This window comes from Cucurbita maxima, unplaced genomic scaffold (genome assembly GCF_002738345.1).
Source record: "Cucurbita maxima cultivar Rimu unplaced genomic scaffold, Cmax_1.0 Cma_Scf00030, whole genome shotgun sequence".
In the NCBI taxonomy this organism is placed as follows: Eukaryota; Viridiplantae; Streptophyta; class Magnoliopsida; order Cucurbitales; family Cucurbitaceae; genus Cucurbita; species Cucurbita maxima.
In genome coordinates this window covers 2,772,138-2,787,439 of record NW_019272046.1, presented here as the reverse complement: position 1 = coordinate 2,787,439, position 15,302 = coordinate 2,772,138, and the positions used below count along the sequence as shown (strand labels likewise).

At 34.9% G+C, this 15,302-nt stretch overlaps 2 protein-coding genes across 4 annotated transcripts; both read left to right on the top strand.

The window, feature by feature from the left end:
• Positions 1 to 1,878: 1,878 nt before the first annotated feature.
• LOC111466261 lies at positions 1,879 to 2,636 on the top strand. Of its 2 annotated transcripts, none has more exons than XM_023110868.1 (3): positions 1,879 to 2,103; positions 2,228 to 2,260; positions 2,368 to 2,636. In XM_023110868.1, exons 1-3 carry the CDS (start codon positions 1,895 to 1,897, stop codon positions 2,426 to 2,428), a joined length of 303 nt encoding a protein of 100 aa, XP_022966636.1. In that variant the 5' UTR covers positions 1,879 to 1,894; the 3' UTR covers positions 2,429 to 2,636. The 2 variants fall into 2 exon arrangements, with proteins under 2 accessions (XP_022966636.1, XP_022966635.1); XM_023110867.1 differs by having other exon boundaries at positions 2,365 to 2,636.
• A 3,415-nt stretch (positions 2,637 to 6,051) lies between these two features.
• On the top strand, positions 6,052 to 15,232 carry LOC111465893 (receptor-like cytoplasmic kinase 176). Of its 2 annotated transcripts, XM_023110343.1 has the most exons (7): positions 6,052 to 6,275; positions 6,849 to 6,928; positions 8,775 to 9,032; positions 14,062 to 14,197; positions 14,287 to 14,429; positions 14,525 to 14,648; positions 14,739 to 15,232. In XM_023110343.1, exons 1-7 carry the CDS (start codon positions 6,227 to 6,229, stop codon positions 15,107 to 15,109), a joined length of 1,161 nt encoding a protein of 386 aa, XP_022966111.1. In that variant the 5' UTR covers positions 6,052 to 6,226; the 3' UTR covers positions 15,110 to 15,232. The 2 variants fall into 2 exon arrangements, with proteins under 2 accessions (XP_022966111.1, XP_022966110.1); XM_023110342.1 differs by lacking the exon at positions 8,775 to 9,032 and having other exon boundaries at positions 6,849 to 6,919.
• Positions 15,233 to 15,302: the final 70 nt, after the last annotated feature.

Below are 15,302 nucleotides of genomic sequence, written 5' to 3'. Positions count from 1 at the left end.
CAAAAAATTTTTTTTTTTTTTTTTTTTTAGTGTTTATAAGTTTAATTAAAAAAAAAATAGTTATCAAACGGTGTCATAAAATTTTAGTTTTTTATTTTTTAAATCAAATTTTCCGACACTATTTCCACCCATAAATTTCTTGGTTTTAATTAGACTAAATTATAAAAAAAAAAATGCCTATAATTTTATATTTTATCTAATAATATCTATATATTTTTAAAATTTTCAATAATATTCTTGAATTTTAAAAAAGTTTCAAAAAAACAGGTGGCAAAAAAATACTTTTAAACTTTAAAAATATTCATTAATATTTTTTTAAATTAAAAAATACTCTGATTATCAGTAGTAGCAAACACTTAAAAGAAATTTTTTAATATCAATATATGAAAAACAATCTTCTATTACACCATATATATTATTTCAAATTTTTTTAATGTTCTTTTTTAAAGTTTATGAATATTTTAAAAGATAAATATATTTTTAATTTTTTTAAAAAAAGTTTTAAAGCATTTTTTAAATTAAAAGAAAAAGTTAAAAAAAATATTAATAAAACTTTTGAAAATAACATTATTTTTTAAACAATTTTTAAAGTATAAAATTAAAGAAAAAAATATTTTTTGTATCTTTAATTTTTTTTTTTTTGAAAGAAGTTAATATTTTTTTTTTAGACACAGTAAAAGTTGGAAGGTAATTTATTTATTTAGGTTTTTAATTATCTATTTTGAAAAATGCTATCAAACTTTAAGACAATTTTTTAAAATGTATTTTTGTTTTTTAAATGTAAGAAATCAAATATTGTTTGAAATTTTTTAAAAATACAAATCCAAATTCAAAACTTTCAAAAAACTATATTATAATTTAATTTGAGATTTGATTATGCTATATATTATATTATATTATATTATATTTTTTAAAAAACTTTTTATATTTGAAAATTCGTGTTTTTAGTGCCGTCCATAGTGGAGAACAGTGGGATTCTGAAGCCAAAGGCCAATTTTCCATAACTATGGAATGTTTCACTTTAGAATACTTCTTCTTCTTATGCTTTTTCCTCCATCAAATTTCTACGCTTAACAAATTTCTACGGACTTTTCTTTGGTTCTAGGACATGTGGTTATGGTCTTAGCTCTTTTGGAAACTGTTAAAATATCTCAGGAAGTCAGGTATGTCATCTTTATAAAGTAGATTTGGAAGATGTAGTCTATTTACTATGTTATTTAGATGACATGTTTAGAATCATTCAAGCTTGACATGATTGATCTTGTAAGTGCATTAAATATATATATTAAAAAACAAGTCAAATAAAAAATATTTGATAAAAAAAAATGGGGATAAAGAGAGATGGGAGACTTTTGTTGAGAGTCAAGAACAATAGAATCTTTGCAACTTGAAACAATTCTTTTCAATCACACATTGGATTGAAGTGTTTTAAAATTTGAAGATATTAAAAATTAAATTAGAATAAAGTTTTATAAAAGTGAAATGTTTAGCGATATATATATTTAATTTTGTATTTTAAACTTATATTTAACCTATCAATTAATTAATTAAATTAATTTATAAACTCAAAAGTTGAAATAATTTAGTTTATATTTGCACAAAAACAAAAATTCAAAATCAATAATCAGAAAAGGCTAATTAGGTGGACCGACCGCTTGACGGTCCATCTCTATTTAAACCGACCGACCCACCAATTCAATGGCCATCATATTATTGTTTAAAAATTATTTAAAAAAATATTTTAATAAATTGAGTCTCAAGCATACAACTTTAGGAATTAAATTTGAATTTCTCATCTAAAACGGGAAAATTCTGAGACCAACTTTAAAGAAATGCTCAGTTTGGGTAACGAAACTGAAAAAAAAAGTGAGATGCCCAAAAAATAAATAAAAAGATGCGTGGGGACACGTGTACGGTGGATGGCGTCGGACGGGCCTCTATAAATCGCGGTGAAACGAGTGGTTTGAAATCAGCCAGCTTCAAGTTTCCGATTAAAATCCAAACATTTGAGTTCCGTTCGTCGTTTAAGAAGAAAGAAGAAAGAAGAAAGATGCCGAAGTGTGGATGTGGCTCTGCCTGCAACTGCGATCTCAACAACTGCTCGTACGTATTTTCTTCTTCTCTTTACCAAAATTTTTCCGGGAAAGCGGCAGGGGCTTGTTTGTTTCTCGGGAATTTGATTTTCTCGAGAAAATTCTGACTCTGTTTTGATTTATTTTGTGTGTAGATGCAAACATGATGCCGCTCCCATCATGAAACAGTATGAATTTACAGCCACCATTCGTGTTCTTCGAAGTTTTTAATATAAGATTTTGATCTTTTATTTGTTCGTTTTATGGATTATATTCGTGTTTTTTTGTAAAGCAGGAACTTGTCGGGCGGCTGCAAATGTGGAGCGAATTGCAGTTGCGACCCGTGCAACTGCTAAAGAAAGGCGTCGGAGCTTTCGATATGAAAGGGCATAATTTAGAGCAAGGGTTGGGTTTGGTTCTGTGTGTTTGTGTGTGTAAGGTGTTTGACAAAATGCCGCTTACAAATACTTCAAAGAAATAATGAACCACATATATATCTATGTACCTTTGTTTTCTAATGTTATTTCAAATGGGCTGGTTATGACTGCCCAATTTCTATTATTATTATTATTATTATTTTGGGAATAACCTCAAACATTTATTGTTAATCAAATGATAATCCATTTTAGATATAATAACTATCTTGTAATTGTTACAAATTATTTGCTTAAAAAAATATGGATGAGAAAAGAATTATAATTTAGTTATGAACTGCTCTTTGATTTGTATGGGTGAAAATAGTTGTGTAATTGATTCAATAATCCACCATTAGACCAAACAGTGGACTACAAAATGAAATTCGCACTTTAAGGGGAACTTCGTTTATGATTGAGTAGTTTAATAAGAGCTGTTTTGAAAGGGCCTTAGTTTATAAAGGTGAGTAGATGAGTAGTAATAAGAGCTAACCTCGAGGCTTGAACAATGGGGCTTCATCCTTAGTATTCCAAGAGGGACTTAAATTATGATTGAAGTATAAACAAATTTTTTATTAGAGAATCGGTGGTATTTAAGATATAAAATATAATTATAGGAGTAAATATAAATAAAAAATTAATTAATAAATATTATATCATTGTTACTTAGGCAATTTCATAAAATCTGTCACTAGCTTTTGAGTTGAAATTGACATATATTAAATATAAAAGGAGAAATATTATCAATTTATATTTAATATATTAAATATATTAAATATAAAAAGAGAATAATATATTTAATTTTAATTTTAAATGGATATTTAATATATTAAATATAAATAAAAAATGTATTATTCATAAGTTTAAAATTTAAATAAGATTCAAATTTGGTTAAATATAATATTGAAATATCTTGTGATATCTATATATGATATAAATATAATATTATATTTTAATATATTAAATATTCATTTTTAAATTTGGTAAAACTCGAGAAATAAGTGGAATTGGAGATAAATCCTTCATAAGAAGTATATAAAAAAAATGAAAATTAACTTAATTAAATGTTATCTTATCCGACCATAATTTTGTTTTTTAGTTTAAAAGAATTAAGTATATAAATACAATTTATGAATTTTTTTCACTATTTTTTAATAAAAATATTATCAAATTCAAATTTAAATTTAAAAACTAAAAAAATATTTAAACTTTTTAATATTTGAAATTTAATCAAGAAGCTGTAATGAATTTAGTAGTGTACTTTTTAAAATTTATAACTATTTTATAGTTATTTATTTATTTATTCCAAAAATCACTTTTAGTTACGTGGGAGAAAAAGAATTCGATATTTTTGAGCCGTCGGTAGTGGAGAAATGTGAGATTCTGATGTTGAAACCCAATATCATATTAGAATAATTCATATTTAATGGCTTAAGTTTTATAATAACCAATTTCTCCAATATCATATTCATATTTTCAATTATCGGGAAAATGATCAATCATTTAATTTTTTTTAATATTAAATACTTTTTAAAATTTATGAATTAAATGTTTCAAAAAAAACAAAATTGATCTTCGATTCGCTTCTCCAATCGATGTGAAATTTTACAACCTGCCTCTTTGGAAGCCAACGTTCTCGTTGGCACACCATTTAGTATCTGGTTTTGATACCATTTGTAACAATTCAAGCTAGCGTTCATCGCTCTAATCAATGTGGGATCTCACAATCCGCCCCCCTTGGAAGCCAACATTCTCCCTAGCACACAGTCTAATGTTTGATTCTAATTCCATTTGTAATGTAACAACCAAGTTGACACACCACCACTAACAGATATTGTCTCGTTATGTATCGACGTCAGTCATTTTGGTTTAGCAACCGTATCCTTTCTTTTCAATGGCTTTTAAAATCTTCTACTGTTCTTCTTCGCCACTACTACTGGCGGCTTTGACGCCTCAGGGGGCAATCGTCATGTTTGCCACATGCAGAGCCGATTGATTACTATTCGGCTCCACCCTTTTGACCTCCAAATCATCCTTCGTCATACTTTGTACATACAACCTCACCTTTTCCAACACAATCGATTTTTTCTCAACCAATACAATCTCTTTCATTTTCTTCCCAACCTTCCCTTCATCCTTCACATAAACCCTAATCTAAACCTATTAACCTTCTGCAGAGATTTATCTTTGAAATCTGTGCGTCACACTGGCCTCTTCGCCAACCAAGTTGCCGCCGCCCTTCTCACAAAAATTGGCTCATTCGCCCAATGTGACGACTCTTCCAGCTTCAACATTGTCTTTGTCCCTTGCTCTAGGTTTCCCCTTCTACTTCTTGGGGTTAGACATATTCTCACTAGAGCCAAGGAAGCATCGTCGCAAAGTGACAATCCCTTTTCATGGGTTAGACATATTCTTGTTGAAGCCAAGGCAACATCGCCGCTGAACGACGATCCCTCTGCAATTTTCGATGGCCAAAAAAGTGTTTATCTACGCCTCCTCTCATCTAGGTTTTTGACATCTTCACAAAAAGTGTTTCTCAACCTCTTTGAATTTGTCAGATTTAAGTTTCACGTTCGTTTAAATCTAACCCTTAGCTTACTGTGGGATGTTAAGGATATTTAGTAATAAATTATAGTTTACCATATATATTATATTTGATATTTTATTATAAGTCAAATATCTAATATTTTTCATTTTATTGTAATTTATTTAATTATAAATAAGGTAACTTTAACCGTATGAAGGTGGTGACTGCAAATGGGTCGCCAATTGCAACTGCTACCCCAACTACCCACCGGTGTAGGCGTCTGCGAGACGCGCAGCTGTGGCTTCAATATGTAAACATAGTGTTGGGTCTGAACTGATTATGTGTGTGCAAGGTGTTTGACGATGCACTTGTGGGTAATTCAAATTTGTTTCAATAGGTTCTAAGAAGTGAGATCCGAGAAGAAACCAAAAGGCTAGGATGTCTTTAGAGAAGCCGAGGTACTCAAACCTATTAATACGAAAAATTCTTAATATAATTTATATATTTTTATTTGACTCGAGTCTAACTCGAGGTTTTATCCACAACTCCAAAACCGAATCGATTTAGTTCGGGTTCAAAAAAATGAACCCAACCCTACCCGAAATGGGGATCCAACCCAACCCAATCTTTATAGTTCGGGTTGGGTTGATCGGATGTCGGATTGAATGTACACCCTTAGATTATAGCAAGTGCAGGAGGGAAAATCGAGCGTGGGACATAACGATCATTTCTAGAAAAGTTATGAAATTTTTAGCAGACACGGGATTGAAGATGTGTGGAACTCACGTGCGCATGGAAGTGTGCGTGGCCAAGGATGGATTGGCTCATGGACGCGCGTGTGAGTGTGTGAGGGCCAGGTGTGTTGTCTCGATTTGTCCCGTTCGATTCTTTTAATTTACCCTATCAATATTGACTCATATTAATCTCGAAAATTATTAAATACAAGTGTAATGTAGCATTTTTATTCTCTTCGGCATGATACGTGATATATAGGAGTGTTATTATATTGACTCTGTTGTGATATTATTAGTAATTTCATCTCTCAGGTCATACAGCTTTTCCCCCAACTTTCTTCTCTGAACCGAGGCAAAGAAGGGAAAATAAATTTGACTCTGTTGTGTTCAATAGTTTGATCTGTTGGAAGGATTTTGGGGCATTTAATCTATTCGTTTTCCTTTTCGAAGTTGGTGCAAGCTTATGATTGGATTTTGCTGATGGGAGATTGCTGGAGTGATCGCTTCAAGTCTGTGAATCCTCATACAGGTACCTAATGCCTCTGATTTGAAACTCCCGTTCTTTTATCTGATTTTTCGAATTCTAAGCTTAGTTCGGGATGATTTCGAGTACATATCGGCTCAACTGTTTAATGGATCTTAGATTAGATAGATGCCTTCGAATGTTGCAGATTAGGTGTTTCTTTAAATGTTCTTTGCTTGGAGTTTTCTTTTTGCCTCTTTGGTGGTACTTTGGGTCTTAGATTAGATACGAACCAGGACGATGGTGATATGAATGAATTACGTTTCTCCCTGCTTCTGTTCAGTTGTTTATCTTCCATTTCCTTGAATTCTTTGTTGTCATTGAATCGAGAGTTATCATAGTTCGTAAACAGGCTCGAACAATCACAGAACTGATCGAGAGTTCATTCTGATCACATTTTGAAATAACTTCCTTATACTTTGATTTGATTGACTTACTGAATGAATTAACTGCTATCATGTGGCGTTTCTGATTCAACGCAAGTGGAGGCATCTAGTTTGTATATGTTCTTGGGATGTTTCACATAAAGATTAGTGGCATTTCTGAATGTTTCAATTGTATGTTCTTTGCTGGCTGCAGGTCTTACAAGTCTTACAAGTTTCAGGTCTAAGAGAGGAGATGGGGAACATTCTCATATTTCCAGCAGCAAGGTATCCTCCGCCTCCAGCTTTAAATGGCTTCTTTGACGACGGCTCACTTCTGAATTGATTCGGATTACTTGATGAATGAAAATTTTGTCTTTGGACTCTCTTTTTTTTTCCAATGTCAATTCTGTTGCCCCTGATGACCCTTCTGTTTATTTCACGGCTTTGGATTAGGGATTCGACGAAAATGAAGTCTTCGAGCTAACCTTTGACGATCTTGACGGTCTTGACCTCCTCTCTGAGGCTGACGATTTCCTCATCTGGGAGAGAATTTGGATCAAACTACCAATTCACAGGATTCGGCTACTGATGCTCAGCCCCATCCTGACCCAGAAATAGCGGCACTGCTTGATGATGATGATTTATCACAATTTGGTGTTGATGTTGAGGACTTGAAGGAGGATTTCGTAGTTCATGCAAATTTATGTGAAGAAGGGGAGGATGGTTCAACGGATAGTAAGTTTAGTGTGGCTAAGGATTCTGAGAAGGCGACAGGAAGTCAGAATATTGTTAATAACAAATCTTTTGGCGACGACATTTTTGAGGATGCAGACGTTAACCATGTGGAAGATGATGTTGATAAGCCACGAACTCGGCGGCTTTTGGATGATTGATTTGACACCCTCTTAAGTCAGGACTATGCATCTAGTGACAATGGTGACCGTGCTTGTGATGAGCATGATGGTTGGGTAGCTGAGGAGGATGAGTCCCTTGCTCAGAAGCTCAAGCATGCCCTTGGTGATCATAGTAAGGATGACTTGGACCTTGAGTCCCTTGCGCAGATATTGAATGGTGAAAAAGGATCCGAAGATCAAGACCTTTTGCAGTCTGCGAGAGATGTAATACTCCATGCAACCATTGCATGGAGTATGCTGAGTCTGAGTCTACCCAAAGTGAGATGAATTATTACTCTTTGTCATTAGAATTGAAACAATCAAAAGCTCAGATTCAATCATTGGAGGGTCATATCAGTAATTTGGATCCTGCCGTTAAGACCTTGGAAGAGACCATATTCATGAAACCAGATTATGTTGATGCTCACTGTGATTTGGCCTCCGCTTTGCATGCAATGGGGAAGATGAGCGAGCAATTGAGGTGTTTCAGAAGGCAATCGACTTGAAGCTTGGCCATGTAGATGCTTTGTATATTTTGGGTGGACTTTACGTGGACTCAAATGGTGAAAGGGGTTTTATAATTGTGGAAGCCTCAAAGTTTAAGACCATTGGATAGAAGACTGTTTTGAGATCAAAAGTGTCAAATGCTCTCAAAATTAGATCTTTTCAGAAGATTACCAGATTGAATCCGTGTGACGTGGAACTTATTCAGGTGGTGTGCACATGATGTGTCGGTGTCTTATTCAGGTGGTGGCGTGCCTGAGAAGTCCATACGCAAGCCTAGCTGGAAGAAATTCTTCGTAGATTATTTTGTTCAAGAAAACGTGCTAACGCAGAATGTTGAATTGCAGAAAATACATACTAATGAGCAAGTTGCAGACATATTTACTAAGGCACTTGCCAAAGTGAAGTTTGAAGTTTTTCGTAAAAGCTCTCGAAGTTATTAAGAAATAAGCTTGCACTAAGGGAGACTATCAGAATTTTTTGTGCAACTTATTTCAAGTTTGAATTTGTTATGGAATATATGATATTCGTAATCATTTAATATCTTTAAGAATATATTAGTTAGAAAATATATTTTAGATATTCGTAATCAGTTAAATTTATTATCAAGATTAGTTAGTTTATATTTTATTTGTAGATATTATTTAGTATCTTGTATCCTATTTAAAGGTTGTGAATATGAATGAAAATTAATAACCTTTGATCCCAATTTTATTTCTCATTCTTCGACCTGTATTCTTTAGTTGAGTAATAATATTGTGGTAGATATGGCGTCAGAAATTCTGCATTGCTCTAATCTGAAACACTTTAGCTTTAATGAATTGAGAACGACAACGAGAAATTTTCGCCCCGACAGTGTTGTTGGGGAGGGTGGATTTGGTTCAGTCTTCAAAGGTTGGATTGATGAGCATTCCTTAACTCCCACCAAGGCTGGCACTGACTTGGTAATTGCTGTGAAGAGGCTCAATAGAGAAGGGCTGCAGGGTCACAAGGAGTGGTTGGTTCGTATCCAATTTTCCTCATTCCCCTTACTTAGTTTTCCAGTTTTCTTTGGTTCCTAACTGCATTGAAGTTTTATTGTGAGATCCCACATCAGTTGGGAGGAGAACGAAACATTTTTTATAATGGTGTGAAAATCTCTTTCTAATAGACTCGTTTTAAAACTTTGACGAAAAACTCGAAAGGGAAAGCCTAAAGAGGACAATATCTGCTAACAGTGGGCGTGGGCCGTTATAAATAGTATCAGAGCCAGATACCAAACAATGTGTTAGTGAGGTTGAGTCTTGAAGGGGATGGACACAAGGCGGTGTGCCAGTGTTAAAGATTACGTGTTTGTTTAGATTGCTATATTTGATTAAATCTTCTGATAGTTAGGAGTCGATTTGTTTTTTATTTGATTTACTTTTGATTTGATCAGATTTTGTTTTGTTTTGATTTGATTATTAATTTGTTACCAGATTTTTATATAGAGCATTCTTGCTCTTCATAATTCAATCTTCTCATCGACCATTCAATAACTCAGTCTTTCACTAACAATTGGTATCAGAACTATCTTCTTAAGGGATCTGTGAGATCAAGATAGAAGAAGAATTCAATTTTTCCGCTGTTGCACCACCAGTCTTCGATGGAGACAATTATCAAATGTGGGCAGTTCGTATGGAGACTTATTTGGAAGCCTTGGATCTTTGGGAAGCAATAGAAGAGGATTAAGAGGTCCCTCTGCTTCCAGCAAATCCTACTGTAGCACAAATCAAATTACAGAAGGAAAAGAAGACAAGGAAATCAAATGCGAAAGCTTGCCTATTTGCCGTTGTATCTCAAATGAGATTCATGCAAATAATGTCCCTAAAAACAGCAAAGGAAATCTGCTCAAAACAGCAAAGGAAATCTGGGATTATTTCAAGGCTGAATATGAAGGAGATGAGAGGATTCGTGGAATGAAAGTCCCAACTTTGATTAGAGATTTCAAGTTGCAGAAGATGGAGTCGGAGTCGGTGAAAGAGTACTCTGACAGACTTCTCAGCATTGCCAACAAGGTGAGATGGCTTGGTTCTGTATTAAATGATTTCAGAATCATTGAAAAGCTGCTAGTCACTGTTCCAGAGAAGTTTGAAGCCACCATTACTACTCTGGAGAACACCAAAGACTTGTCAAAGATTTCTCTTACAGAGCTTTTGAATGCTTTACAAGCACAAGAGCAAAGAAGGTCTATGAGGCAAGAACGGGTGATTGAAGATGCCTTACCTGTTAAGCATCAAGACAACCGCAGGTATAAAAACAAGAAAATTTTCAAAAACCAATCAACGTATGGAGATCCATCTGCAAATTATCAGAAGACAAAAGGAGGAGGTTCCAAAAAATCCTATCCACCTTGCCGCCATTGTGAGAAGAAAGGTCATACACCATACAAGTGTTGGAGAAGATTTGACGCCTTCTACTCAAAATGCAATCAACTTGGACATGAAGCTGTGATCTGCAAAGCCAAAGATCAGATGAAAGAAGTAGATGCACAGGTAGTTGATCAAGAAGAGGAAGAAGAAGATCAATTGTTTGTGGCCACTTGTTTCTCAGGCAAAGAATCAAGCGAGAGCTGGTTGGTTGACAGTGCGTGCACAAATCATATGACATATGACAAGGAGTTTTTTGAGAAATTAAGAGACACTGAAGTCAAGAGAGTGGGGATTGGCAACCGTGAACACTTGGAAGTCAAAAGAAAAGGCACAGTAGCTATAACAAGTTATGAAGGTACAAAATTTATTCCAGATGTTTTATTTGTACCTAAAATTGATCAAAATCTCTCAGTGTTAGTCAGTTACTTGATAAAGGCTATAAAGTGTTGTTTGAGAATAAGCAGTGTTTGATCAAAGATGCTAGTGGCAAAAACTTGTTCAATGTCAAAATGAAAGGAAAAAGCTTTGCTCTAAATCCGATGGAGAAAGAGCAGATGACCTTTATATCTAAAGTTACTGCCACTGAGATTTGGCACAAAAGACCTAGGCACTTTCATCATCGAGGTTTGCTTTAGATGCAGTTAAAGAAGCTGGTAGAAGAACTCACTGACATTGATGACGACATGCCTCCTTGCCGTGCTTGTAATTTTGGGAAGCAACATAGGCAACCCTTTCCTAAACAGGCATGGAGAGCCTCGAAAAAACTGCAGCTGGTTCATACTGATCTTTGTGGTCCTCAGCGAACATCATCATTAAATGGTAATCTGTATTACATTATTTTTATTGATAATCTAACAAGAATGTGTTGGATCTTCTTTATGAAGCAAAAGTCAGAAGTTACGAGTGTATTTTGAAAATTCAAGGCCAGAGTTGAGAATGAAAGTGCATGCTTGATTCAGACTGTAAGATTAGATAATGACAAGGAGTACACTTTAGAAACTTTTAACAGGTTTTGTGAAGAGGCTGGAATTGAACATCAGTTGACAACACCATACACTCCTCAACAGAATAGCGTCGGTGAAAGGAGGAATAGATTCATAATGGAGAATGACGAGATTCATGCTTCATGAGAAGGATCTTCCAAAATGTTTTTGGGGAGAAGCAGCAAACACTGCTGTGTACTTGCAAAATCGAATTTCAACAAAAGTTGTGAAAGAACCAACACCATTTGAAGCTTGATATGGTTACAAACTTTCTTTAAAGTTCCTTAAAGTATTTGAGTGTCTTTGTTTCACTTACATTCCACAGGTCAAGCGTGATAAGCTTGACAAAAAGGCATAAGTTGGCATCTTTGTTGGGTATAGCATTATATCCAAAGCTTACAGAGTTTTTCAACCGCACACTATTCGGATTATTGTGAGCCGAGATGTTCATTTTGTTGAAAATGAGCAATGGAATTGAGAAGAACTGACGAAGGTGAATCAAATTTCTAATGCACCAAACAACTTAACCTTTGGTAGCATGTTAGAAGAGTCTGAAGATGAACGACTAGAAGAGTTTGAAGATGAACAACAAGATGATTTGGTTGATGATGCATCTGTGAGAGGTATAAGGTTACTATCTGATATTTATCAAAGGTGTAATGTAGTTATTTGTGAGCCTGCAGGGTTCCATGATGCAAAAAACAGCCAACATTGGATGCTTGCAATGCAGGAGGAGCTTTCGATGATCGAGAAAAATAAAACATGGAAGTTGGTTGATCAACCTCTAAACAGAAAGATAATTGGAGTAAGATGGGTATTTAGAACAAAGCTAAATCCTGATGATTCAGTTAACAAATACAAAGCAAGACTTGTTGTGAAGGGATATGCGCAAGTTTTTGGAGTTGACTATTTAGAAACATTTGCACCTATTGCCAGCCTTGATACAGTAAGATTGTTGCTTGATCTTGCTGCTCAAAAGAGTTAGGAAAGTATTCCAGTTAGATGTTAAATATGCATTCTTAAATGGAGTCTTGCCAGAAGAAATTTTTATTGAGCAACCTAAAGGTTTTGTGAGCAGAGGCAATGAAGATAAAGTCTACTTGCTGAGAAGGGCTCTATACGATCTTAAACAGGCTCTGCGAGCATGGTACAGTAAAATTGGTAATCATTCGGTTGGTCTTGCCTTTCAGAAAAGTCAATCTGAACTCACACTGTATGTCAAGCATGAAGGTACAAATACTTTAGTCATTTCTCTTTAGGTAGATGACTTATTAATTATAGGAAGCAATCCTAAGCAAATTAACAAGTTCAAACTGGAAATGAAAAAGATCTTCGAAATGACAGACCTTGGTCTTATGTCATATTTTCTTGGCATTGAGATCAAGCAAACCCAAGATGAAGTGTTCATTTGTCAAAGAAAGTATGCAAAGGAGATACTTAAAAAATTTCAGATGGAGGATTGCAAAGCAATGAATACTCCTATGAATCAAAAGGAGAAGCTGGTCAAAGATGATGGTTCTCCCAAAGTTATTGAAGTTGAGTTCCGGAGCTTGGTAGGGTGCCTGATGTACTTAACAACAACCAGACCTGATATCGTAAATGTTGTAAGTATTCTCTCCAGATTTATGCATTGTCCCATTAGTTTCTCTGACAGTGATTGGGGTGGCTCAATCGAAGACATGAAGAGTACATTTGGTTACTGTTTTTGCCTTAGATCAGACATGTTCTCTTGGTGCTCAAGAAAGCAAGAAACTGTAGCTCAATCCACTGCTGAGGCAGAATTGATAGGTGCAACAGCTGCAGTTAATCAAGCTTTCTGGTTAAGAAAAATTCTCGTGGATCTAAACTTGGAGCAAAAACACAGCACTGAGATACTAGTTGATAACCAAGTTGCTATTGCAATCTCCAATAATCCAGTTTTTCATGGAAAAACTAAGCATTTCAACATCAAGTCATTCTTTGTTCGAGAAGTTCAAAAGAGTAGTGATGTGACTCTTTGCTATTGCAAATCTGAAGATCAAATTGCAGATGTTCTTACCAAACATCTGCCACTTAGCAAGTTTGAAGATTTCAGAAAAAAAGTTTGGAGATTGCAGCATCTAAACCAGGAGGAGTGTTAAAGATTACGTGTTTGTTTAGATTGCTGTATTTGATTAAATCTTCTGATAGTTAGGAGGCGATTTGTTTTTTATTTGATTTGATTAGATTTTGTTTTGATTTGTTTATTGGTTTGTTACCGAATTTTCTGCCGATTTCTGGGTATATATATAGAGCATTCTTGCTCTTCATAATTCAGTCTTCTCATCAACCATTCAATAACTCAGTCTTTCACTAATGGGGTGGATTGAGGATCCCACATCAGTTAGGAAAGGAGAATAAAACATTCTTTTAAAAGAGTGTGGAAACCTCTCCATAGTAAAAGGTTTTAAAACCTTCAAAAAAAAATTCAAAAAAGAATATCTGCTACTAATGGGTTTGAGTCGTTACATTTATGCCGTCCTTTGAACATCTTGATTAAAGAAATGCAGGATTTATCTTGATTACAACTCAAGTTTTGCTTTGCATCAAAGATCATTGTTTAACATATATATATTGTAGCTATCCTTTCCCGGCTTCGGCTATAACGTGACTCAACTAAACGAATGATAAACATACAGGCGGAGATCAACTACTTGGGGCAGCTTTCCCATCCTAATCTTGTGAAGCTGATTGGTTACTGCTTTGAAGATGACCACAGGCTGCTGGTATATGAATTTATGCAAAAGGGCAGTGCGGAAAATCATCTTTTCAGAAGTGAGTAGCTGATTATGCAATGCTTTTCCATTTCCCATTTTTTCTTGTACAATGTTCTGTGTATAAGCTGCTACACTTTGTCGATACAGGAAGCTCTCACTTTCGACCACTTTCGTGGAACGTTCGGATGAAAATTGCTCTTGGTGCTGCCAGAGGACTTGCATTTCTTCACAACAACGACATGAACGTCATATATCGCGACTTCAAGACATCTAATATCCTTCTTGATGCAGTAAGAACTTACCAAGTTCTTTTCATCGATCCATTTATCGTGTTGACTCGCAGTTATTCGTAAAATGTGATCGTCTTTTTCCTCAAAATCTGCAGAACTACGATGCAAAGCTTTCTGATTTTGGATTAGCTAGAGATGGGCCAGTTGGAGATAGAAGTCATGTCTCTACCATAGTTATGGGAACTCGTGGATATGCAGCTCCTGAATACTTAGCCACAGGTTCTATTTCTCATAAAAAAGACTGATTGATTGGTTCCTCCCATGAATTGTCATATTTCATCATTCTAACCACATCCTTTCGTTCGTAAGGTCATCTCACGGCGAGGAGCGATGTATATAGTTTTGGGGTAGTTCTTCTCGAAATGTTATCAGGGCGACGAGCCATTGACAAGAATCGACCAACTGGGGAACACAACTTGGTCGATTGGGCAAGACCATATTTAGTCAACAAACACAAAATTCGTTGCATCATGGACAATCGACTCGAGGGGCGCTACACTCTCGGACAAGCACAAAAGGCAGCAAACCTTGCAGTTCTCTGCCTAGCCACAGAACCGAAGCGCCGACCGAGCATGAATGAGGTTGTGACAACGTTGGAGCAGCTTCAGAAACCATCTGAGATTTTGAGAAGTGAAGGAGGCAATTCTTTGCATCATAAGGCTAACCCAAATGGAGTATAACAAAAGGTTGAAGAGGATGCAACAGGCAAACTTGTGAATCGTACAGCTGCTGTAATGTAATGATATGTTTTTAACCCCAAATCTCTCTTCTGCAAGCAATTTTCTTTTCACAGCTTTGCCTTTCTCATCTTTTTTTACTTTGTACATGTGAATGTTTGATTAATCCACCACACCTAAATGGTGTGAAAGTTAT